Source organism: Bacillus rossius, chromosome 5 (genome assembly GCF_032445375.1).
Source record: "Bacillus rossius redtenbacheri isolate Brsri chromosome 5, Brsri_v3, whole genome shotgun sequence".
Classification (NCBI taxonomy): domain Eukaryota; kingdom Metazoa; phylum Arthropoda; class Insecta; order Phasmatodea; family Bacillidae; genus Bacillus; species Bacillus rossius.
Genome location: NC_086333.1, coordinates 37,450,976 through 37,478,277, shown reverse-complemented (window position 1 = coordinate 37,478,277; position 27,302 = coordinate 37,450,976). Strand labels below are relative to the sequence as shown.

General features: G+C 35.7%; 1 protein-coding gene across 2 annotated transcripts in view; it reads right to left on the bottom strand.

Annotated features, from left to right (window-relative positions):
• The window catches only part of LOC134531711 (cytochrome P450 4g15-like), a 164,047-nt gene that overhangs the window by 38,407 nt on the left and 98,338 nt on the right, over positions 1 to 27,302 (bottom strand). For both annotated transcript variants that reach the window (XM_063367530.1, XM_063367529.1), the window contains exons 4-6: positions 8,108 to 8,198; positions 5,947 to 6,135; positions 734 to 803 (exon numbers count right to left, since the gene is read on the bottom strand). In XM_063367530.1, coding sequence (XP_063223600.1) covers positions 734 to 803; positions 5,947 to 6,135; positions 8,108 to 8,198 — 350 coding nt within the window. The remainder of the gene's footprint in view (positions 1 to 733; positions 804 to 5,946; positions 6,136 to 8,107; positions 8,199 to 27,302) is intronic.

Sequence of the window (27,302 nt, the reverse complement as noted above, 5' to 3'; positions counted from 1 at the left end):
TGTAAATAATGAGTAATTAATAAAATTACCATTTACCCATTCCCCGAAATTTCATCATAAATGGTTGAAAGGGGGAAGGGTTGATTTTATAAAAATACATGTCATCGGCTATCTATCTTTCATATTAATAAAATATTGTAATAAAATCAAACAAGAAATATTACGACTTGTATTTTATTACTTGTGTTCCTAATAAACTTTTCCTTTTAATATTGCACGTGTTTGAAAACTAGAAACAAAGTTAATCCTTTAAGTCCTACCATACACCTTTATAACTGAGTTCGTAATCATGACAGTGAATAAGAATCTATCAATTATTAACAAATAAAGTTTTCTCAAATGCCCCATTAAGTATTTTACGTTTGTTAGTATTTTTATGCACTCTTATGTGTTATAAGTTATTCTATTTTATAAACACATTTTATCTTATTAAAAATATATTTTCTGTTTAAAAATTAAATTCTTAAAAATTCATTCTGTAAACGAATATATGCAAGAATGCTTTACGTTTCAAATGAGAATCGTGAACGAAAACAAAAAAAATGCAACCCTTTTTTTGTTAATGATTATATAACCATGTATTAGTAGGTATACTTAAGAATATTAATTGTGTCAATCGAAATACTTATCCCCAGACCACCTTCGTTGCCTGATTTTGAGTAAAGAATCATAAAGTCTTAAGTTATGAAACTTAAAATGTATATAAAAAAGTATAATACATAAATATACTCACCTCATGACAGCCATGGCATAACTAAAGGTACTGCATTGCTGCTCCTGCCGTTTCACTCCCATCACAGTTTCTGGACAAACAAACTACATATTTATCTCAACACTCACAAGTGTAGGTGCACTGGGTTAGGACTTCTTTGAGAAACACCACATCGATAATTAACGCAGGAGCCTAAAAACAATGGTAAACAAGTTTTATGATTTATATAATTATGTATTTAGGGGAAATAATTTTTAAAGTGAAAGTTTATTATAAATCATTATTTATTGAACGAAACTTTTACCACTACTAAAATATAGCACTTAAATTATAAACAACTGACATTTTACTTTTTATATACAAATACTAAAACATAATATTTAACAATTAGTATAAAATAGAAGTAAAATTAAATTGTTTATGGATTGGGCTTTAAAAATTTACAAACAATTTTATGTATTGTAAATCAATTACATGTTACAATTAAATAATGCAAATAAAGGTCACTTAATTGTTGAAATTTGCGTTATCTTAGTTTTGGAATGAATCACATAATAATTTTTCTAATTTTTTTAATTAAAAAAATATTTAATTGTCTAAATAAAATTTTGAATAATCAAGTTCAAAAAATAAAATAACCCAATCTTTTGATTTAAATTCAGGGTGACATTTTTAAGGAATAAGACGATTTTTAATTGCATACAATCGCTTATATCTACGAAATTCTTGGAAGTAAATAATATTTGTTGAAAATACATCTGAGTCATTTATAAGAAAAAAAATGTATTTAACAAATAAAGCTATGTGGTATTTAACTAATAATTATAAGTTTAAAGTTAGTAAACAAATTGGAAATGTCATGGAATTACGTTTATGGAAATATGTTACAGAAATGATAAAATAGAAGAATTGTTTTTACATAAAATGACGTCTGTTCTGTCATAGCGTATTGAAGTTTATCATTTAGAAAATATAAAAAAAAATGTTGTTTTTTTTAGTATGGAAATATATTATTGTCTAAACTACGTATTTAATATTCATGTTTTTTGCCATTTAAAAACCTTTCTTTGGCTACAAACGTTATTTATATATGTGTGTGTGTGTGTGTGTGTGCGTGACGAATAATTTGTAAAACGCAGGATGTGAATTTGGTATTCAGGATACAAATGATCTGTCACAAATTGTTTGTTTGATACGATTTTGAAAACTGTTTACGTTAGTAATATTTTGCTGATAGACGCGGCTTGGTATGAATCTTCGCCCAAGGAGTGAGTGGTCAATACCAGGCCGTGACGTAAGCAAGATTGGACGAAGTGGGACTAATTATATTTTAATTACTTATGTAGCTTCACATGAGTAAAAAAAAATATTTGTTAAACTGATTCTTCCGTTTTTGGCACTGCCGTAATACACATAATATTTAGCATACAACTCTTAGTTATCTCGCTGGTTAGTATATAACATTTAATGAGTTAAAAGGGAGGATTTGTTTTAAGCCCCATCTCCCTCTTCCTACTTCCATACGCCAATGTGCTGCGTTACGTAATAATTTCCACTCATGCAATTTGAAAAAATCGCAGAGGATAATTTGAATTGAGGAAAAACAGTTTATTTCTATTGAACCTTTTGTGGAATTTTACAAAGGAGAGAGTTATTGTAATAATTACCGCTTAATAAATGTTTGAACGATGAATGGAATTTTGGGCTTAGAGTTCAACCAAATAGTTAAATTATTATTGTTTTAATTTTCAATTTTATTTTTTTAATTTTAAAAAAAATCTGTTTTTGAAATATGAATAAAACTGAAGGCGAAATTCAATCCTACGTGTGTATTTTATTGACTAAAAATAATCATATTACATTAAATGACTATATTTTAACAGAAACTACAAAAATGACATCTAAACGTGTTTTTTTTGTATTTCTTGCTCCCCTTTCACCACCAAATCAATGTTCTATTATAACTTGAATTGAAGAAACATATTTATAGGTACATTGTGTCGAAATGGACACTCAGATACTGTTCAAGCTGTTATTTACTAAATTATTGACATTTAATAAAAAAAATTTACTGCAGTTTGATGTGTTAAAAACCTATGAACCTACATACTCTAGGCCTAGAGATCAGTCGTTCAGACTCAATTGAGAGAACCTCTCTAAGGAGCAATGGTCTGTGTATTGATTTTATTGACTAACTTTATGTACCTAGTATACATAAGCATTCTCATATATTTTTATTTTTAAAACGTTTATACTAACATTTTTATTTTCAAGTGTATGTAAGAATCCATGATATTACGGTTGCGTAGGGACATGTACTATGTGTGTTTAGCTTAGAAACATGAGGCTGTTCCTGACGGGACTGTGATTAGAGGTGAAATCATCTATTTAAAAACCCGCAGTGAGTTCACACACACAGACCGTTCACTACTACATAAAACAGTCTTTGTTTTATTCTGAGTTTAAATTTTTACTAAACCAGGGCAATAACATAAAAAAAATTCTCAACTCAGAGGTATTGTTTTCAAGAACTTATATACTCGATGATAATCTACCTAGCCGGACAAATAATTCAACAAACAATCAAATAATATCGCATATTAAGGCATTTGTTTATTTGTGTCGTTCAGCATTTTGACGCTTAGAGTTTGCACTGAATCTGTTAACTGAAAAATATTGCTAAGGACTATTAAAATCTAATGTGTCAAACGTAAATATCCCGCAAATTAGCAAGATAAACGCTGCTACAGTTTAGATACACTAAACTGACAAACATAAATGGATGAATATTGTAATAAAGATTTAAGTGCACTTGTCAAAGTGACGTTTACATTGAGGCTGTCTGTGTACATGCTTATACTCAGTTATGCAGAGCAAAACTACTTATTACATCAGCATATTAAGAGTATATAAAAATCTTGCTAATCAAACTGAAAATAATCTTTGTTTTGTTATTTCTTTTCTATTAGAACACTACATGTCATGCAGTCACTATTCAGTAGCTGAGATTAGTAACTGCAACCAAAGAAGTGAATTTTAATGTGTACAGGTATTTGTCTTAGGAGAACATAAGTTTCTTTAAAACGTATTTTTCTTTTTTAGACCCTAGTTTCCTTTACCGACTCCAATATTCTATACGTGCGGGGTAAAATAACGTGACTTAGCATGGTCTGATGATCTTCACTCCAAAATGTCCCAATATACTTATTTCCATCCGCAACCTAAGTCATTGATTTCCACTTCACTTCGCTGTAGACACTCAATGCTTACACAAGCCCCCTAAATCTCTATCGCATCCCAATCTACTGATACCCACTCTATCACAATCCTCTGATCTCCACCTCAACCCTGTGTTCTCCTTATCACTGTTCTCTTACCACTTACCTCATACGTCATACCATTGATATCCACATCATTCCAACCAATTTATATCACCCCACCCCAACCAGTGGAATACCCGCCTCGAATGCTGGGGAGGACGAATGATAGAAGAGTTTCAGGTGGTATGGAATACTTTTCATTGTAATGGGGAGTCCGTCATTTTGAAATAATAATAATAATAATAATAGTCCCTTAAACGGCCATTTACAACCCATTTATAACCCATTTCTTGAAGAGTCATTATAGAAACTACGTTTTATCTTATTGTTATGAATAATAAATTTAAATAAATTTACACACAGTATAGTAACATGAAAATTGTAAAATAAAAAATGGGTTCTTGTATTTATGTACGCGCGTTAGAAGTTATATATATATGGCGTAGTAAAAATTAACTTTAATTTTTCATGCAAAAAATTGATATAAATAAACTAATAAATATACTGGATTTATATCATGAACAGGTTTGATAATTTATAAATTCAATCAAACTAAATTTTTTAACAAATACTCAATATTAATACAAATACGTGTATAAAATTAATATATAATTTTGAAAACTAATCGATATAAAATTTAATAAGTAATTTATATCAATAAATATGCTAAATGTTATTATTATTTATTAATTCTAACTATTAATAAATTTCAAATTTTTATAATTTATAATGCATAGATGAGAAAATATACTCATTTAAAAAATTTATAAACATAATTTATTTCACTAATATTCACAATAAATAAATATTTTTATTTTATTTAGATGTACCAGTATTCAATATCAAAAACTAAAGTATACGATTAAAAAGCACATATATAATTTTTATTTGAATGTAGCCTTTTTTTCATCCTGTGAAGATTTCGTTGCACGGTGCGTGCGCATCGTAAAAATTCACTCTCATCATTTTTTAAGTATAGCTTATCATTTTAAGTATAACTCATCATTTTTTAAGTATAACTTAAATAACTTTTTACACAAGAAAAAAATTGAGTCGACTTAAAAGATCAGGTGCGGTTATATTAGTTATGTAGCGGAGTAGATTAACTTTAGTTATGTGTAAAGTTTATTGAAATCAAAAGGGTAATATGAAAAAGAAGGGAAAATTGTCCCTCCCACACGACCGCACTGACCCCAACACAGTAATCCACGCCAAATATCGTAATAGGGACAATATGGGAAACTGGCAAGAAACACGTGAGACAAGTAATTGCAGCGAACCTGGCGGCTTGTTGTGTACCTACGTTTTTAAGTGCGTAAAAAACCAGTTACAGTTGTGGCATCTAGCGGCATGGAGTGTAAAATAGCTAGAAAGCACTGAAGCCAAGTGTCTCGCGCTTCACCAATGCTATTCCGGCCAGATTTTCCCGTATTCTCGTATCACGACCTCCGCGAGCGGTAGCTCCGCGTGTGCGCACGCAGGATCTCCGCGTGTACGCATGCAGCAGTTCCGCGTGTGCGCACGCAGCAGCTCCGCGTGTGCATACGCAGCAGCTCCGCGTGTGCGCACGCAGCAGCTCCGCGTGTGCGCACGCAGCAGCTCCGCGTGTGCGCACGCAGCAGCTCCGCGTGTGCGCACGCAGCAGCTCCGCGTGTGCGCACGCAGCAGCTCCGCGTGTGCGCACGCAGCAGCTCCGCGTGTGCGCACGCAGCAGCACCGCGTGTGCGCACGCAGCAGCTCCACGTGTGCGCACGCAGCAGCTCCGCGTGTGCGTACACAGCAGCTCCGCGTGTGCGCACGCAGCAGCTCCGCGTGTGCGCACGCAGCAGCTCCGCGTGTGCGCACGCAGCAGCACCGCGTGTGCGCACGCAGCAGCTCCGCGTGTGCGCACGCAGCAGCTTCGCGTGTACGCACCCAGCAGCGTGTCGACGGTGATCTCGGCGACGTAGTCGTGCACGTCGAACTCGCCGCCGCTCAGGGCCTCCTTGCGCAGTCGCTCCACCAGCACACGGCTGTTGGCGTTCAGCTGGGCCAGGAACGACTTGAGCACGTTCAGGTGGAAGGCGGGCGCGATCAGCTTGCGGTGGTTCCTCCACGTGTCGCCTGCGGGGCACGGATGGTCAAGAGTCCATAATAGAATGTCCCACTTTCAATTGTATAACACGAGAGTTTAATCTAGACTATTCACAACAAATCATTCATCAAATGTAAAGTAAACTAACTTAGTTATTCTTACAAATGTTCAATATGTGAACCTTTAGTTATACGGCACACATCAAAATTTAAGTCCAATTCATCCCACACTTTGTTTAGCACGTCCGGCATAATAGAAGCAACAGTCTCTTCAATTTTGTGTCTCAACAATGGCAAATCATTAGGTAGCGGAGGGAAAAATACAGAATCTTTTATAAACACCCCTAAAGGAAAAAAAAAATCGCATGGCGTTATGTCAGGATAACGTGGAGGCCAGCGGAAAAGAGCTTTGTCGTCTCGAATTACCTGTACCATCGAGGGATCACAATTAAACTTTAAACGAAACGCATCTGGACCTGAAATTACAGATTCACTCGTAGTAAATTGCAAACACAAAACGATATACGTTCTCAGAAGTCGCAATTTTGTGTAGGTGTGGCTGCAATCGATAAAACAACAAAGCAGTACTCGCGCATGCGCTTATCTAAAACTGAGTTAATCTTTAATTGTGACCAACACTCTACAGTGCTTACAGTTGATACTATTACAATTTTTAAGTGAGAAATTTTTTTATAGATACACTGTATTACTTGACAGTTGTTTTGTAGATAGTTACTCAGGTTCTAATTTGGCATGAGTCATCCTGGGCTCGCTCCAAGTTAGTGTTATGATGCGTCCTTTTCCAATATTCTTGCCAGGTATTATTATCGTTTAATTCTTCAACAGTCACAGATTTAATGTGACACAAAATTCAGTTTTAACACTCCAATAGCGGATGTAGTTTTATATTTATTTATTTAATCGACTTTTTTGGGGGCAGTTAAGTCGTGTACGTCTTCTCTTACAATGAACCACGAGACCTAAAGAACGAGAAATTACATACTAACAAATTACAAATTACAGCAATTACTAATTAATTATCTACTAATTTAACATCCCAGTTTACAAATAACACAAACCATATAAAATATTTTAGTACAATATAGATATTAAAATACAAATACGAACTTTAAGAGTATTAAGTATTGGTTTAAATTAAAAAAATTAATATAATTAAAATATTATTATGATACTGTCATTCTCTAACACACACATATATTCAGTATTTCCTTGGTTACGCGTCTGTGAATTTAGAGAGCCAAATTTTTAAATTTTATTTGCTTATTATTTTGGTAAACCGTTGGTATCAGGTATTTAAATAATTATTTAATATTTTCCAGTATACTTTCAACTTGAAATAGGCCATTTATATTTTAATGCTATATTTAGAATTACGTTCAGCTCCTACAAAAAATGAAGCACGCCTTTTCCTCCTAAATTACTGATACTTTGATGTTAAGCTGTTTGAGCGATAGCTGTAAGCTATTCCCTGACTCATGGGGTTGGAAGTTAAATGAATTCTCAGAGACAGGGAATTGGTAAACTGCTGTATTCACTGGCAAATATAGTTGTGAATCTGATGACTCAGTGAAACGTCACTTAGATTTCTTTTGTTTATCATCGGAACTATCTGTGAAATAAAATACTTGAGAACTGTGCATCTGACTTTTCTCATTTTGTAAGATACAAATCACCAAACTAGAAAATTTTATACTGCTAAATAAGAATAATTTTACTTTTGATTACAAAAATTGTAGTTCCCTTTGGGCATACCTCCATTGAATTTACAGTAAAGTTAAAGGTAAGAAAACATAGAGATTTTATGGTAAAACGTGCTGAAACATTTACTTTACATAGACAAATTAGTAACGGTTAATGTATTCGTATTCAATTATCTGTTCCAGCCAAGTAGAAACTTAACGCACGTTATTGTATTAGGGTCTTACGTAGTGAATTATTTATTACTTTATGTGGAGTGAGAATAGTTTGGTTCACGTCTTACCTGTGCTGATGAGAAGACCATTCCCAAACCAAGGCCGGAACAGGCGATATTCGGATGACTTCTCTATGTGTTCGTGACTGCTGAGGATCATCTGCTCAGGGAGCAATAAACAATTTGGTTCAGAGTGAGATATGCACATAGCCAAGTCATTGAAGCTCTACACCTGTGTATTTTACCCTTTTCAATTCAATTGATATTATTTAAAACTAGGAACTATTATTATCTTTTGTAAATATACATTTATCAGATTATTTCATACTCCAAAACAAGATCGTGCGTCTTTCATTTTAAAAGGCCCAAAGGTTATTACCCAGTTTAAATACGTACGTTCAAGATTCTTGTAATGCAAAAGATTAATTTGAATCACTACTTTGGGGGAACGCGATTGATATTTTGCACTTTATGTCATAGAGAAAGCCGAAAAACGGAAAAAGAAAGATAAATACACAAACACGCATAAAACAAGCCAAAATCAAATGTTTGTTATACGTATATAACACAAATAATTCCATGGAAGGAATCAGAACAAAATAACAGCACAGGTGAACATAGTGGGCTGACAGCTATGAGATGGTTGCCACAAAAACAGTAAATACAGACAAAAAAACTTTGGCGCATACAGCGAGACAGATGAACCCAACGATGATACTAAACAGACAATCTGATCAAAACACCGGAAAAAAAAGGCAACACATGCAAACCCAGCGATGAAACATAACTGGTATTCTGACAGCACAAACGAACACAGCAGACGTCCCAAGACAAGATAGTTGCAACGTTTCGGGAACTGAGATGTGTTTCCATCCTCAGGCACAAGCATACGGAGCAGACTGATCAGTCTGTCTGTGCCTGATGACAGGAGGAGATCTAATTTCCCGAAACGTCACAACTGTCTTGTCTTGAGAAGTGTTCGTCTATGCTGTCGTTGTTGTGTTTACTTTCATCGCTAGGTTCGCATGTATTTCGCTCTAAAGTTGTTATATTGTCTAGATTATTAATAAAATATTTGTACCTCTTCTGTCACTATGTTTGTCCAAAGTTGTTAGTTATTTGTCTGTTTTAACTTCCTTTTTTAAACTGTCTCTTCATTGTCAGCACACTGTATTCGACTGTACTGTTATATTTTTCCGAACAATTTCTTTCACTGATTTCTCTGTGCTCTCTATACAATTAACATTTGGCATAGGTTGATTTTGGCTTGCTTTCTGTGTGTTCATATATGTATCCTTCTTGTCCTTTCTTCGAATTTTATATGACCTACAGTGCGAAATTCAATGGCGTATGTACAATTTCATATTTTAAGGAAGTTTCAATAGTTTAGAAATTACTGCTGGTTCTATTATCCTTTTGTGCCAATGTAATACTTTATGAAAAAAAGGAATGATAAGCATGTACGTTTTATTAATTGTTTGATTTAAGGCTAATTATGAAATAAACACAGTAACCTTTCATTTCGATTTCAAACGGAAAAAAAAGGTTCATTTTTCCATGGTTTGTAATCTTTGGTTTTCAGTCATAATTTTATTCACGTTTAATTAAGTATACAGCAAATTACGAGAAGTAATGTACAAAATTTATAAAAATATTATTGCAGTTCACATTTAAAAAAAATTGTCGGAATAAAATTAATCATAATCCAATATAATATATGTGTAAAAACTGTTTATCAATTCAGTAATTCCCCAAGCGCCCCAAGCGCCCGCTACGAGGCTGTGATGCTATGTGCCGGGGTTCAGGCTAGGGATTGTACCGTCAAGGATGCTATCTTGGATGACCTTGAACTTTACTTTGGCCTTCACATTCAAATTTTGTCTAAAATGACTCAAAATGTGCCAAATTTTGCCTAGAATTCACCAAAATACTACAAAATTTCCAGTTTTTTGGAAAATAAAATCATACAAAAATTCTTAAAATTAAAAAAATCTCTATTTACAGGGGGGGGGGGAATCCTGTTCTGAGGGAAAAATTCCTGTTTTATTCCTCAAAAAATCAAAAAATCGGAATTCTAAAACACACAAAAGACATTTGCCTTAGAAAGAACCAAAATTCCACAAAGAGGCTTAAAGTCCTCATCTAAAAGCCTCCAGTAAGCCTTTGGTGCCCGTCTCAGATGACCTTGATCCTGACCATAAAATTAAAATTATTGAATTTTCAAACAAAAAATTCCGAAAAAAATGCACATAAATTAAGTTAATTAATAGAATTCGGTCCTTGGTTTGATTACGGGCTAGAGTAAATATATATTTTATTACTTAAAATATCAAAAATCAAAATACAATTATAAAAAAATTGCTTCTATCACAAACACCATCTTAAATTATGATGTAACTGTTGCAATTTTCTTTATGGCCATCGTCTTGAAAATCCGTAATTTTTATGTTAAAAAATAATAAAAAATTTTGAAAATCATAAAAAAAATATATAAAATTTAAATAAAAAATTGCAAAATCTAGAATTAAGACATTACCGTTCAATATTTCGTTTCGGTCAGATTCTAGAAATGTGGCACGTTTCGTTACGCCCACCAACTTGGATGTGCATGACGCCATCGTTGCACATTTATTTACGGATGCCATCTTGGATTCTAGAACTTTACAATTTTCGTTAAGGCCGGCATCTTGAAATCCATAGTTATTTTCAGAAAATTTGCATATATTTAAAAAATTTATAAAAAATATTTAAACAAATTTTAATAAAATATTATTTTAAAAACACTCTTTCGTCATGGAGTCCTCGGTTCTAACCCGAAGACGTCATTCGATTAAAAATGGCGACGGATCCTTCCTCCATGGTAGCCACAGTCTGACCATAGAAAAGAGAGGGAGTCTGACTAACTTCCCACCACAAATACCAAGGAATATAAATCGCCAACTAGTATTATGTCATGTCCGCCATCTTGTTTTCGTCTGCTGGAGACCGCCATATTGTTTGTGTCTGCTAGAGTGCACTGCCGCCATGTTAGTTTAATTTTTACCGAATAGATTGCAATAATATATATATATATATATATATATATATGAATGAACCCCTATTTCTTCTGGTCATTCTATAACTTGAGAATGGCTATACCAATTTCATTAATCTTTTTTTTATTGTTTTATAATACTTCCTAGGAAGTTCTTACATTTAAAAAAATTAAGAAAATTGCGCATAAACTTATAAAATTTAAGAAAACTTAACGACTACCTTTATTATAAACTTGTTTAATGTAACCTTAGCCCCAGCGTCATATACTCTTTGCTAAGCACGTTTGAAATAACTGTCAGTTGTTTGACAGTTGTGTGTCAGTTGTTCAGACAGATCGCACATCGCCAATATCGTTTACAAAGGTCGCATAATTCTAGCGTAGCGTTATATTCTCTTTGCGTTAGTTATTTTTATCGGTCGGAATCAAGGACTTCATCATGTAAATCCATGGTCAGCATTAATAACGAATTATAACCTTTACCCAGCTCCCTTATCGGAATGATAAGGTAAAATTAAACAATTTTGCTTTGATTTTGCATATTGTTAATGAATTATGGTTTTCATTTCTTAGTGCACATTGCACAGTCGATTGAATTGGAATATTTATGGAGTTTTAAGTTTGTTCATTTATAATTTTCAGTTGAAATTTTGACATTAAAAATGCCAAGAAGTAGACGTACAAACATAGGTCGCAGAACTCGCAATGCCGCAAGTCAAATATATTTAAGAGCAAGTCAAACTGATGAGCAACGCGAAGCGCGAAATGAAGTTGAACGTAATCGATATCAAGATTATAGAAATGTTTCATTTGATACACATCGAGCTGCATTCAATTATAACGTGGCAATGGATTACAGATCACAGCAAATCGTTGCTATTGGACCTATGAACGTTGTATGTTCACATTGCAAGGCATTGAAGTTCAAAAATGAAGCCCCTGGGTTGTGTTGCGCCAGCGGCCAGGTCAAATTGATGCCATTGGTAGCGCCACCAGACCCACTACTTTCGTTGGTTTCTGGAAATGGGCAAGATTCCAAACATTTTTTATCTCATATCCAGAAATACAATAATTGCTTTCAAATGACCTAATTTGTTGCATAAAAAAATTATTCGAGATAATTTTATGCCCACTTTCAAGATTCAGGGTCAAATATATCATCAAACAGGTTCCTTATTGCCAACGCCAGATATTGACTACAAATTTTTGCAAATTTAATTTATGGGCGATTCAGCAAGACAAGTCGATCAACGTTGTGCACACAATAATAATTATTGTGTGTAAAACGTTGATCGACTTGTCTTGCTGAATTATTCATTGAAAAGACCAAAAAATTGTGGAACAACTACAAATATTTTTCCATCAACACAACGAATTGGTTGCATTATTCAAGACCACATTAGATCGCAAGCCGCCTGATAACCACAAAATTGTCATCAGAGCCGATAAGATGCCTGTAGGACAAAACGCAAGACTTTTTAATGCACCAACAATTGATGAAGTCGCTATTGTCGTCGTGGGTGAAAATTTAGAAAATCGAGATATTGTTTTACATCGGCGGAACGATCAACTGCAGCGTGTCTCCGAAACACATCGATCATATGATGCGTTAGAATATCCTATCTTATTTTGGCAAGGTGAAGATGGGTATCATTTTTCAATGAAGATGATAAATCCAATTACAGGCGCTGAAACTAACAAAAAAGTTAGTTCAATGAATTATTATTCATACCGACTGAAGGTTCGGGAAAATGAGGACAACCACATCTTTAAATGTCAGCGTCTATTTCACCAATATGCTGTGGATATGTACGTGAAAGTTGAGACAGAGCGATTGACATATATATCAGAATGAACCAGGCAAAACACCGTTCCGAAGAATACGTTCATCAGCGGGATGCAATTATTGCTGACGAAAATGCACAGAATGTCGGCAGTACAACTATTCTCCCAGCAACATACGTCGGAAATCCTCGGCATATGCATGAATATGCTCAAGATGCTATGTCGTATGTACGTCATTATGGAACACCAGATTTGTTTATCACGTTCATGTGCAATCCACAGTGGACAGAAATTCAACCAGAATTATTACCTGGCCAATCACCCATCGATCGCCACAACATCACTGCAAGGGTGTTCAAAATAAAATTAAAATCACTCATGGATTTTCTTGTCAAGCATAGTGTGTTCGGAGAGACGCGTTGTTGGATGTATTCAGTCGAGTGGAAAAAGCGCGGATTGCCACATGCACATATCCTCATTGGGTTGGTTGAGAGGATAAGACCTAATGAAATCGATGATGAGGTAATAGCAGCAGAAACTCCCGATAATGATGAAGATCCACTGTTACATGAGGTGATTACAAAAAAATATGATTCATGGTCCCTGTGGAATATTAAATCCTATTTCTCCATGTATGGTTGAAGGGAAATGTTCAAAACGCTTCCTAAGACAATTAGTAGCAGAAAAAATTACTGGAAATGATGGTTATCCACTATATCGCCGCAGATCTACAGATGACAATTGAAGGTCAACAAAAGTCAAAGTGAATCAACAGGACATTGAAGTTGATAATCGTTGGGTTGTTCCGTTTTCGCCGTTACTCTCAAAGACATTAAAAGCACACATAAACGTCGAATTTTGCCAGTCCGTGAAATCTATTAAGTATATTTGCAAGTACCTGAACAAAGGTAGTGACATGGCTGTGTTCGGAGTTGCTGCCAAACGATGACGTCACTCAATTTCTAATGGGCCACTATATTAGCAGTAACGAAGCGATGTGGCGTATTTTTTATTTGAAATACATGAAAGACACCCCACAATTGTTCACTTAGGCATACATTTAGAAAATGGTCAAAGAGGTTATTTTACAACGGAGAATGTATTACAACGAGTTGACAGGCCGCCATCGACAACATTGACCAGCTTCTTTGAAATGAGTCAGAATGATGACTTTGCCAGAACGCTGCTTTACTCTTAAGTGCCAAGATATTATACCTGGAACCAATCGTCAAAGAAATTTCAACGACGGAAACAAGGGCAGCCAGTTCCAGGTTACCCACAAATATTTTCCGCCGATGCACTAGGACGTTTTTACACAGTCCATCCCAATCAAGACGAGTGTTTTTATTTGCGTTTACTTTTAGTCAATAATCGTGGCCCAACATCATTCCAACATCTGCGAACAGTTAATGGTGTAATGTGCGGCACATACAGAGAAGCCTGCCAACATTTGGGATTGCTAGAGAATGACGCTCATTGGGACCACACACACTAAGATGCTGTAATGTCGTCAAATGCTAAACAAATACGAACATTGTTTGCTACAATTTTGTGCACATGATTCCCATCCACAACGATTGATATATGGAACAAATATAAAGATCATATGGCCGAAGATATATTGAATCAGATGCGTCTTAGAACATTGAATGCAGATTTGCAAATGAACGAAGAAATTCACGATGAAGCATTAATTTTAATTGAGGACATGTGCTTGATGTTTACCAACAAAAGATTATTACAATTAGGAATGACAACGCCCAATCACCCAACGCACGATGCATTTAATCAAGAGTTGAGACGCGAAAACCAATACGATTGCGAAACATTAAGAGAAACCGTTCAAAGACACGTACCCATTCTTAATCAGCAACAAAAATATGCCTACGATACACTCATGCAAGTAGTGAACAATATAACTGGTGGAATGTTTTTCTTAGATGCGCCCGGTGGAACTGGAAAAAACATTCTTGATATCATTGATTTTGGCAAAGATTCGATCGCAAAACGGTTTTGCACTTGCATTTGCATCATCAAGTATTGCAGCAACGTTGTTGGAAGCGGTCGAACAGCTAATTCAGCACTCAAATTGCCGTTGAACTTGCAAGTTAATGAAACTCCAACTTGCAACCTTTCGAGGAATTCTGCGATGGCCAAAGTGTTGCAGCAAAGTTGATTAATCGTTTGGGATGAATGAACGATGGCACACAAAAAATCTTTGTAGGTATTAGACCGCCTAATGAAAGATTTACGAAACGACGAAAACCGGTTTGGTGGCGCGATGATTCTATTGGTAGGTGATTTTCGACAAACATTGCCAGTAATGCCTCGATCAACGCCAGCCTACGAACTTAATGCATTTTTGAAGTCGTCCATTTTATGGAAATACGTCAAGACACTAAAATTAAATATGAATATGCGAGTCGTATTGCAAAATGACGAATCTGGTGAAGTATTTTCCAAACAATTGCTCGATATTGGTAATGGCAAAATTCATGTTGACACATCGTCTGGATACATTACTTTTCCTGTAAATTTTTGTCACTTTACTGAATAATAGACCGAACTCATCGAGATGGTTTACCCAAACATTGCTGAAAATTCCAAAAATCATGTTTGGTTAAGTGAAAGTGTTATATTGGCTGCAGAAAACCATGATGTCAACGAAATGAATTTTCAAATTCAAAGTAAGATAGCTGGCGAATTGATGACATACAAATCGGTTGATTCCGTTACTAACCAAGATGATGTTGTCAACTATCCAACGGAATTTTTAAATTCCCTGGAACTGCCCGGATTACCACCTCATAATCTGCAACTAAAAATCGGATTGGTAATCATAATGTTACGAAACATAAACCAGCCACGTCTTTGTAATGGCACCCGGCTGCGGTGAAGAAATTAATGAACAAGGTCATCGAAGCTACAATTTTAAAAGGGAAGTATAAAGGCGAAGACGTTTCGATTCCACGCATCCCTATGATTCCGAACTACATGCCATTCGACTTTAAACGGTTACAATTTCCAGTGCGGCTTGCATTTGCAATGTCAATAAATAAATCGAAATGGCAGTCGTTATGTGTTTGTGGCATTAATCTTGAAAATCCATGTTTTTCACATGGCCAACTGTATGTCGCCTGTTCCCGTTTCGGAAAACCATCAGCATTATTTATTTACCTACCAGGAAATAAAACTAACAATGTTGTGTATCAACAAGAATTACAATAAACAATATGTTATAGAGATAATAAAAAATTACAAACATATACAATATCAAAAGATACAACAATATAACTAATTATTAATAGTTTAGTATTCCAGTTTGAATTAAATGACAGAACAACGTCTGTCGGGTCAGCTAGTTATTTTATAAATATGTGGCATCCGCCACCTGGAAATTTAGACGCATATTTGGAAATCTGTAGCCCTATTTATTAAACTATATAATCAGAAAAAATTCCAAAATTCATCAAAAAATTCACCCATTAATTTACTGATTGATTCGATCGATTCCTGTCCTTTGTTCCATTCTTGATAAATACAAAAAATATTAATTTTAAGTAAAAAATGTCAATTTTAATAAATATGGTGGAAAGTCCTAAAAGGAGCTTAAATTACTCTACTACCAGCCCCTAATAAGCTGATGACATTTTTACCAAAAACTTAAAAATTTTAAATAATTAACCTAGAAACTTGGGGAATAGACAAAAATCATCAAAAAATTACTTTGACTATATGTATAGCGTTGTACATGAACTGGCTGGAAGGTATTTCATGCATCGAAAAATAATAGAATTCGGTGTTAGGCAGTGTGGCAAATATTTAATTCGGTTGATTGGTTTCTTGGTTAGAGTTGTTTTTCGTATTGTAAATTATCAATAAACATCATGAGAGGTAATGGAAAACATAATTTAGAATTTATTTTATGCTTAAGTTACTCTTACCATTGGCCGAAAACTAAACCAAGGACGGAAATCTATCGCGTTCATTAATGAAAGTTTTTTTTTAATTTTGGAATTTTTCCCCAATTTCTATGTCAATAAATACAATTTTACAAGTTGGTGGTCACATCGGCTAACTGGAGTCTGGTATATGAGGAACTTAAACCGCTTTAAGGATTTTAACATAATTTATTAAAAAATATTTATTTGTAAAAAATATTTTTTGCACTGATCAAATATCGAACCAAGGATTGCTATCGATCGAATCCATCAGAAAATTAATTAATGAGTGATTTTTTTTATGAATTATGGATTTTTTTCTAAATTTATAGCTTAACAAATACAGATTTCCAATATGGCATCTAAATTTTCAATTGGCGGGTACCACAGTAATATAAAATAATTTCTGCACTCTTTTGGGTAAAAATTTAACTAACATGACGGCACGCACTCTAGCAGACACAAACAAGATGGCGGCCTCTAGCAGACGAAAACAAGATGGCGGACATGACATAATCCTAGTTGGCGATTTATATTTCTTGGTATTAGTGGTAGGAGGTTGGTCAGCCTGTGGCTTCCGTGGAGGAAGGATCCGTCGCCATTTTTAATCGAATGACGTATTCGGGTTAGAACCGAGGACTCCATGACGAAAGTGTGTTTTTAAAATAATATATTATTATAATTTGTTTAATTATTTTTTATACATTTTTTAAATGTATGCAAATTTTCTGAAAATAATTATGGATTTTCAAGATGCCGGCCTTAACGAATATTGTAAAGTTCTAGAATCCAAGATGGCATCCGTAAATAAATGTGCAACGATGGCGTCATGCACACCCAAGTTGGTGGGCGTAACGAAACGTGCAACATTTCTAGAATCCGACCGAAACAAAATATTCAACGGTAATGTCTTAATTCTAGATTTTGCAATTTTTTATTAAATTTATTTATTATTATTTTTATGAATTTCATTTTTTTTACATAAAAAATACGGATTTTTAAGACGATGGCCATAAAAAAAATTGCAACAGTTACATAATAATTCAAGATGGGGTTTGTGAAAAAAATTTTTTTTATAATTACAATTTTGATTTTTTTAATTTTTAATTAATAAAATATATGTTTACTCTATTCCGTAATCAAACCAAGGGCCAAAATCTATTAATTAATTTTTTTTTGCATTTTTTTTGAAATATTTTGTTTGAAAATTCAATAATTTTAATTTTATGGTCGGGGTCAAGGTCATCCGAGACGGGCACAAGAGGTTTATGGAGGCTTTTAGATGAGGACTTTAAGCCTCCTTTCTAAGACAAATTTTTTTTTTTTTTTTTTTTTTTAGAATTCCGATTTTTTCATTTTTTTAGGATTAAAACGGAAAATGTTCCCTTACAACGGGAATTTTTCCCTATAAATAAAGGATTTATAATTTTAATTTTTTCAAAGAATTTTTGTGGAATTTCTATTACATAAAATGTGGATTTTGGCGGATTTTGGTGAGATTCGGGTAAAATTTTCCATATTTTTAGTAATTTATTACAAATTTTGTTTATATTTGAAGGTTCAAATTAAGATCATAGTTCAAGGTCATGGTTATCTAAGAGGGCCGCCGTGACGTCACAATCCACAGCGTGAACTCCGGCACTAAGCACCACAGCCTAGAAGCAGGGTGTAGCTGGTACCAAACTGTAATACTTATTTCCGATAATAAAATGCTCTTTTCATTTAATTATTAAACAAATATCGGACAAAGGTGTTCCACCGACCATAACCATACGAATAAGACTGAAAGTTTTTTTTCCAGAAAATTTCGTAATACACGTAAGTAATATGTTTTGGTTCTTTCGGCACCAGGCATCAGGGTGAGGAGCCAAGGAACCGACCGCCATCTTGGATTGTGACATCATGGCAGCCATCTTGGATGTACGTGACCTTGACCTTTGACCTTGACCCCGTCGTCCAATTTGTATCCGCCATCTTGAAACCGCCATTTTGGATGACGTCATTTTGTTTTCCGGCATTTTGAATTATGATGTCACCATTGCAATTTACATTACGTCCGCCATCTTTAAAATCTTTATTTATTATCCGATTTTAAGGGGAAAAAATTTAAAAATATAAAAAATTATATTAATAAAATTTTAATAAATTTTTTTTAGAACATACATGTATGACATGGAGCTCGGAGTCATGGGTTAGAACCCGGTGAGGGCAAAAAAATAAAAATGTCGACCGATCCTTCCCTCACAGTGGCTGCTGGCAGACTGACCCCCGCCACTTTTTTCATAGCATATATATCATCAGGTAGTATGACGTCATATCCGCCATTTTAAAAATCCGTAATTTTAATGCTATAGATTCGGGAAAAATTCCAAAATTTATGAAATAAAATGTTAAAAAATATTCTGATTTATTCGATCGATTCCTGTTCTTCGATCCCTGGATGATGCAGACAATTTTAATTTTATGTAAAAAATAATAATTTCAATAAATCATAAAATTCTTAAAGAGGATTAAAATCCTATACTACCAGCCTCCAGTAAGCCGTTAGGTCCACCATCTTGGAAGTTTGTATTTTTTGACACATAAATTTATAAAAAAATATTAAATTAATAAAAAAATCAATCATTAATCTACTTATAGAATCGAAACATGGACAATAAACAAAATGAAGTAATTTCAGGTAAAGGTTACAGGTTTCAGAAAATAAAAACACCACAAGTTCATTTAAAAACAAAACAAAAATTATTAAATATTTCTACACTACTACAAGTACAAAAAAACTATTTTTAAAGTCTTGATCATTTCTCGATTAAAACAGCCTTCTTATTTTACGGATTAAGTCCTTTACATGACTTTAAATGTCTTTTCAGTCTATCAGGACGACAAATTGGTACTCCACATTTTTCACACAGAGAAGAATTATTATCGATTTCATTAAAAGGTTAGTTATATATTTCATGTTGTTTTGCACTTTCAATATTTGCTAATGTTTTTTTACAAAATATACACCTTGATTCTGATGAATGTACAGCCAGTCTATCACAATTCCTGAGGTGTCGTTTTAATCTTCCATAGTGTATAAACTTGCTTAAACACCTGTTGCACTGATATTTAATGCGTTCAGAGTTATTACTACAATCGTGTATTACATAATCTCGTAATTTCAAGTTTTTGATCATCTCACAGTACGTGCAGTCGGGTGATGGAACACCGCTGGATGCTCCTTCCTTCATCAATGGCACTGGAATTGTTGACAACCATTGTAACACTGCTGACATGTTAACTTCTGAAGCCTTTGAGGTCTGCTCTGCGGAAGATGTTGCACGCGTCGAAATCTCCTGCTGTGCTGAGAGAGTAGGTGTAGCTGTAGACGACATTGTCATCGGGCTCTGCACTGATGATGGTAGACCTTCGATCCAAGTCGGTGTTGATAGTGGTAATGATACCATCGAGTTCTCAAGAATAGCTAGATACTGGTCTATTATGTTATACGAGTCTAACTATCCAATCCGCACGACAACGCGGCCAGAGACGGACTGAATTTCTCATAGACAGGGTCTCGTTTATATATTCTCATTAGCTGGTTCAACACATGAGTCAAAACTACAACCATGTTCATTTTACTTGCACCTAACTTTCTTGGAGCATTTTTTATAATGTCGATTTAAGTTATCGAGACGTGAAAATAGTTTATTACATTTATACACTGAAACAGTATTCTTTGAGCATTATTCGGACAATCGTTTCTTTCATGTCTGCGCGCATTTGTAGGTTTAGTAAATGATGCACCACAGTATTTACACTGACGCGATGTACGCTCTTCATTCATTGAAGTCTGCAATGCTGATGTTGTAACTTCAGCTGATGCTGGAACAGCACATATCGATGAATTCTCTGCAGCCGGTATCGGGATCTCCGACTCCATCAACGTTGCTGTCATCGAGGTCTCCGCTGCTGACGGAAAACAGTTTATCCCGGTCGACATTGGAGCAGTAACTAAATCTCAATAACTTACTGAAGAGAGCCGATCCGAACTGCACCGCGGCCAGAGGTGAACTGAGGGACCACTCGTCTGAACCTCGCTTATATACCCGCGGTCTACTAGAATACTACATGAGTCAAAATATTGTCTGTATTAAAAATTAAATTTTTATTAGGTACCTAAAGGTTATAGAAATAAAAAAACACACAAGTTCAAGTTTTACACATTTATTTATAAAAATTACACAAATGCATGTTAGGTTAAGGAATTAAGCATTTTCGCAAGCAGAGTTTTTAATGTTATCTTTAAAAGATTTGTGCAATGGGAGTGCATGACTTGATGTAAGTTTTTGGACATACGCCATTGCTAATAACTTTTTCTGTTGAAGAAAAACTAATAAATAAAATAAATAAAAATACCCAAAAAAGACAAAAAAACTCACAAAATTAAGCAAACAATTGCTGTTGTCAACAAGGATATGAACACCACAAAATATTCCGAAACAGGAATATGGTCAAAAAACAAAGAAAAACAAATAAAAATGTACTAAGAGAACTAAAAAAAAACCACAAATGATGACAACACAAAAATATTACGCACCTGTGTTTCCGTACCATGTGCGTCTCTGCCTGAGTACGGGAGTAGATAGCAGTTCCCGAAACGTCGCTTGTTTCTGTCTTGGTAAAACTATTGTGTTTGTTTGTCTTTTCGTTTTGTCATGTTTTTGTCTCGTTTCAACTGTTGTGCTGAATTATTTTGGTTTCAATATTTTTGTGTTGTCATCATTTGTGGGGGGTTTTTTCGTTCTCTTAGTACATTTTTCTTTCTTATTCTTTGTTTGTTGACCATATTCCTGTTTCGGAATATTTTGTGGTGTTCATATCCTTGTTGACAACAGCAATTGTTTGCTTAATTTTGAGTGTTTTTTGTCTTTTTTGGGTATTTGTATTTATTTATTTTATTTATTAGTTTTTCTTCAACAGAAAAAGTTCTTAGCAATGGCGTATGTTCAAAAACTTACCTCAGAGTTTTTAATGCCGCGCTAACTGCCTCGTCGACTCCGGTTCCAACTGGTTTGCAGGTCACGGGATCAGGAACACAGGTTTCCAGCTGGTCATCTTCTGCTATGTCGTCATCTCTAGCGATACATGGTCGATGGCGTCTGTGACCACGTCTGCGCCTGGGCTTTACTGCAGTGCTAGTTGGGACAGATTCACTGCCTGAACTTCGACGACGAGACGCACGTCGTTTGGACGTCTGCGTAGAAGCATCACAGGTCACAACAGGTTGCAACACGCTCATGTTTGGTGTTGCTCGTGCAGACGAGACGACTACCTCACCGATGCTAGCAGGAAGGATTGTGTGCGGTCTCATGTGATAGACGGCGCAGTTTCCAGGTACGCAACAATCTAATAACTACTGAGTCGGTTCGTAGGACACAGAAAAATGCGCAAACTGCCAATGCTGAGCACCTCCATCACAGGTTTCTGTATATGTAAGTAGATACCCGGCATCCCAGTAGCTGTACTCGACACTGCTGAAGCTAGGTCTTAGGCTCACGTACACATTAGCAGGATTTAACGTAAACATCTTCTTGCAGGTCGAACGACAACTGATGGCACGTACGGATTTACGCCTTTTATATATGCAGGCTCCTACTATCACTGTGTGTGCCATTTCTGCATTAACTGCGAGTTTGTACCGGCACATACTCGTTCAAGCTTGTCACGTGGCTGCACGTCATATATTGCAATAAGATTGCGCAGGGAAGGACAGCCGTAGTTGGTCTGTAGATCTCCAATTTCAACTGACACATCACACAACTTACTCAGCCATTTCTTCTGCTCAGGTCCAGCAACGTAAATTATTTCGTCTTGAAATAAAACATCTTCAAAAGTGTTTTTCACTTGGTGGTACGGAATTTTACCTTCGTCCCACTCCAGCCATGAAATTATTTACATAGCCATTCATTCGTGCGTTTACTTTTATCGTCTAATTATTTCCAGGGATACGAAGGTCGGAACGTGCGGGTTTGAGTCTTGTCTCCGGAGGTGACGCTAATTTCCTTGAGCACGAATCCATTTTGACTCTGGAAACCTTGCAGGTTGCAGTACATCTTGTCGCAAGCAATGCTCGGTCGTGACTAAATTATTATCGAAAATGAAACAGTATTTATGTCAGAATTTTCACAAGTTTGTCTCGACAATTATACGATGCAAGTCGATCGTGAAGTATCAGATAAAAAGCATAGGTGTTTGGTGGAATATTTCCGCTAGTCGTTATCTCGATGCTACAGTCGATGATGTTTGAATTTATTCGATCATCCTGTTTGGAAACGTCAAACACCATTAACGGAGCCTTGTTCTTGAAACTGTCAGGACTCAGTATCGGTGACTGTCTCAGCCCATAGTATGCTTGCTGAAACTTGGCGTACATTTGATATGCGAGAAGAAATCTTCCACTTTCAATGTCCATGTTCATATCAACATATGGATAGCTTTCGCTACTTCAAAATATTTTTTACATTAAATATTTGACAGTTATCGAATAAGGAGCGACTAACTCCTGCATTGAGCTGTCTTCCGGTCTGAAGCCCGACGATGATGTATCTTGGTTTTACTGTAGCGAAGCTGGACTTTACTATCCAATTGATACGCTGACTATGAGGCAAGCCAGGATAAGTTTCCAGGCTCCAGGATCGGAATGGCACATCAAAGTTCTTGCCATTTTCTATGTTCTTCAACATCTTGACTCGTTCAACGGTGCTCACTTGGATGTGGGGCAGCATCCACTCGATAGCCTGCAGTGTTAGCGAGACATCTTGAGGGTTTTCTGCAGCGGCTACAATTGCATTATTTTGAGTGTTGGCTAGAAGCAGTACGAGCTCTTGTTTAGAATTAATTATTATATGCTTGTAGTCCTCAGCGAATTCAAGAAGCATGGACAGAGGAACACAAACTTTGAACTTCCCTTCGGCATAAACCGGAAGCTTATATTCATCCTCGAGAGCCCAACCGGCCATCTTTGCAGCAGACAGTTCATTTGGCGTGAGCGAAAGGTAATTTTTCATAGCAGATGTTATGCCTACATCTTTCGTCTGGTCTACCTCGACGCCATTGAGTACATATGTAATACGCTCGATTAGGTGAAAAATACCATTGCAGGATATTGACGTTGTTGTCGGATGTGTACCATCCGCTTTTGTCAGCGTGCCTCTTATACGTAGAAATTACTGCGAAGGTAAAGTACAGATATCTTTGTGCTGTACAGCAATGCGTACTTATGATGGAAGTGCGTACGGTCCGAGCAGGAAAGGCTGGTACTCGTGCAATTCCATTTTCGTAATGTTGTCATCAAAAATGACCGGATCTTCCACGTTGAGGATTTCGTCTTTCATATTTTTTCGGCACTTGTCCAATACTAAAAAGATACTTTATGCTGTCAGGTGTTAATGCACCGATGTCTGGTAGAGAACTGTTCTTATTCACGCCAATGCGATTTCTTTTATAACTGTTCGGTGTTAAGAACTTTATGCCCATCGCTTCAAGTGCAGACGTAATGTAATTTCTTCGTCTTGAAAATTCACCAATCGTCCTCGCTAGTCAACGATTCTGACGACGACTTCGTGTGCGCACTTCACGACGACTGGAACGTAAATGATACTTTTCGCAACCTCGACCAGTTTATATCCTGGCGGGACCATCGGCGAAAACTCGTGCAGCATGTTGCTTAGACTCCCGTTGAGATACGTTCCACTTGTCAAATTACAGATTATTCTTATGACATTCACAAGCAAAATGTTTACTGCACGCGTATATTCGTACGTTCTTCCTGTATCATAAACCTTTGATTTGAATCTGAGCATCGTAGGGGAAGTCAGGGCAAAGCGAATAGGCCGGGTAAAACGAATAAAGGCAGTATTAACTGAACGACAACAGTTGGCTCTAGCCTACTCACCCAGGAGGTGGAGCTACCTATCGGCCCTCGAAGGAACTCGGTACGAGATGGACATCGACAGGAACGGCGCATACAGATAATTACAAAAGATTTTTCAAGATTTGTTAAGATTTTATAAAGGTGAGTTGTTTAAAACTACTCAAGAAGTTTTAACGACAGAATAATTATTACTGTATCATATGATACACATACAATGGCCTACATGTATAGCATATAACGTAAATAGTAACGTGTCAGTTAATTTTATTTACTCTCATTGTTCTGTAATGGCTGCAAAGCGGGCAAAGTGAATAGGGCAAAGTGAATAGCTATTCACTTTTCCCGGATTAATATTATTAGCTATTCACTTTGCCCTGACAACAATTTTATTATACAAACATGATTCATATCGATATTTAAAGTGTCCCGAATGTGCATGTCGTATCATTCAGCAGGATAACACCGAAAATTACAGTGGAAATAAACTGCTGTTCGTGGAATGTTGACAATGTTAGAATTATTTTTTTTTGTAAATTAGATATTATTCTCTGCATGTAAAAAAAGGTTAAATTTCTTTAACATGTAAATATTGAACTGTATAAAAACCGAGTTATAAAATATAAGTATTATAATTACGAAGCAGGAACTTTTTAGTTAGTACAAAACTTATTTTATACTAAGATTTTAAACACTCATCTTCCAGTGCTTCTAAACCTACCACATATTTGTTGTTCTTAAACTTTTCGTTTACTGGCATAATGTTATAACTGCAAGCATACAGTTGCGGTAGGAACTCGCACTTAATGAATAAATTTAAAAATTCTAAGTTTAGGCCGATGTGTTTTCATAATAAGTTAATAATTTTTCATAGTTTCCATAATTCTCATAAATATTACACCATACAATCAGTATACGACAGTTTATATTAAAATGAACTCTGTCCACAGATGGTGTATAAATACAAGAGAACAACCAACCAAGGAAACTGGTCGGAGGAAACCATGAAACGAGCGATGGAAGAATGTGAAGTTAATTCAATAAATTCTGTTGCTACAAAATATGGAATACCCTTTGCAACTCTTTATAGACATCGTAAGTCAGGTTCAAGCAAAAAGTGGCTTGGTAGGTTTAGAACTGTATTCACAGATGAAAAGAAATTGAACTTTTAGAATATATACAAGAAATGATTCATGGGACTAGCATATGACTTCGCCCAGAAGAACAACATAGCTCATCCATCAAACTGGGATAAGAATCGTAGTGCTGGTAATGAGTGGCTTATGGGATTTCAGCAAAGGCATCCTGAAATTTCACTCAGACAGCCGGAACCGACAACAATCGCTAGAGCAAGGGGCTTAAATCGGCCGCAAGTTGATAGGTTTTACAAGATTTTATGGTACCAGATGGAGAAATATAATGTGAGTGCATGCACATTATTCAACACGGACGAAACCGGCATTCAGACGACGACAAATAAACTCCCTAAAATTCTCTCAGTTTGTGGAAAGAAACAGGTAGGAATAATCTCAAGTGCAGAAAGAGGAACACTTACTACAGTTATTTGTTGTTGTAATGCTGCTGGAGATTTCATTCCACCCTTCTTAATTTTTGCTAGAAAGCGCATGCAAGAGAGACTGCTGGATCATGCGCCACCAGGAACACAAGCAACGTGCACAGACAATGGATGGAGTAATGGTGAAGCATTCTTGCAGTGGCTGTAATTCTTTGTTGAACATGTCCGCCCTAAACCAGAAAAAAAAATTCTGCTTTTGCTTGACAACCACGAATCACACAAATTTTACCCTGCTCTTTAGTTTGCCACTGAAAATGTGGTTTTTGTGTCTTTTGCTCCACACACCACTCACAAAATGCAGCCTCTTGACCGAGATGTTTACGGGCCTTTGAAGAAATACTTTGAACAAGAAGTAAATTCGTTTCAGAAGAACCATGCTGGTAGAGTTATCAACCAATACGATATTTCTAAATTGCTTTCCCCAGCATACTTGAAAGCTGCCTCAACACAGAATGCTGTAAGCGGATTCAAGTCTGCTGGCTTGTGGCCCTACAACCCAAATATCTTTGGTGATGAAGATTTGAAAATGGTAGTGGAGAATCAGTAGTGCAGAGCAATTATTGTTCCAGCATTGTCCCTGGCACTTCAAATGTTTTAGAAGGTGAAGCAGGACCATCAGGTGCTTCCAGGACTAGTCCAAGAGGAGACATTAGACCCCTGCCAACTGCATCTCGCAAGCAAAACACAAGAAAAACAAAATCCCAGCAAGCTGAAGTACTGACTAGCACTCCAGTTAACGTCTACCAAAAGATAAAACTGGAACAAAATGCTAAAAAAATGCACTTCTATTCACGTTTCAGCAAAGAAAAAATTGTTGATATTGAAGAAGAGTGATAAACACGTCGAAAGCACAGAATCAGAATACAGTTGTCAAAGATGTGAAGCACCATATGAGGATCCCCCAACAGAAGACTGGATTCAGTGTGCTCTGTGCAAACTCTGGAGTCATGAGTTCTGCACTTCATATTGTGGAACTGGACAATATTTGTGTCGTGAGTGTGAGTGAGGTGTCA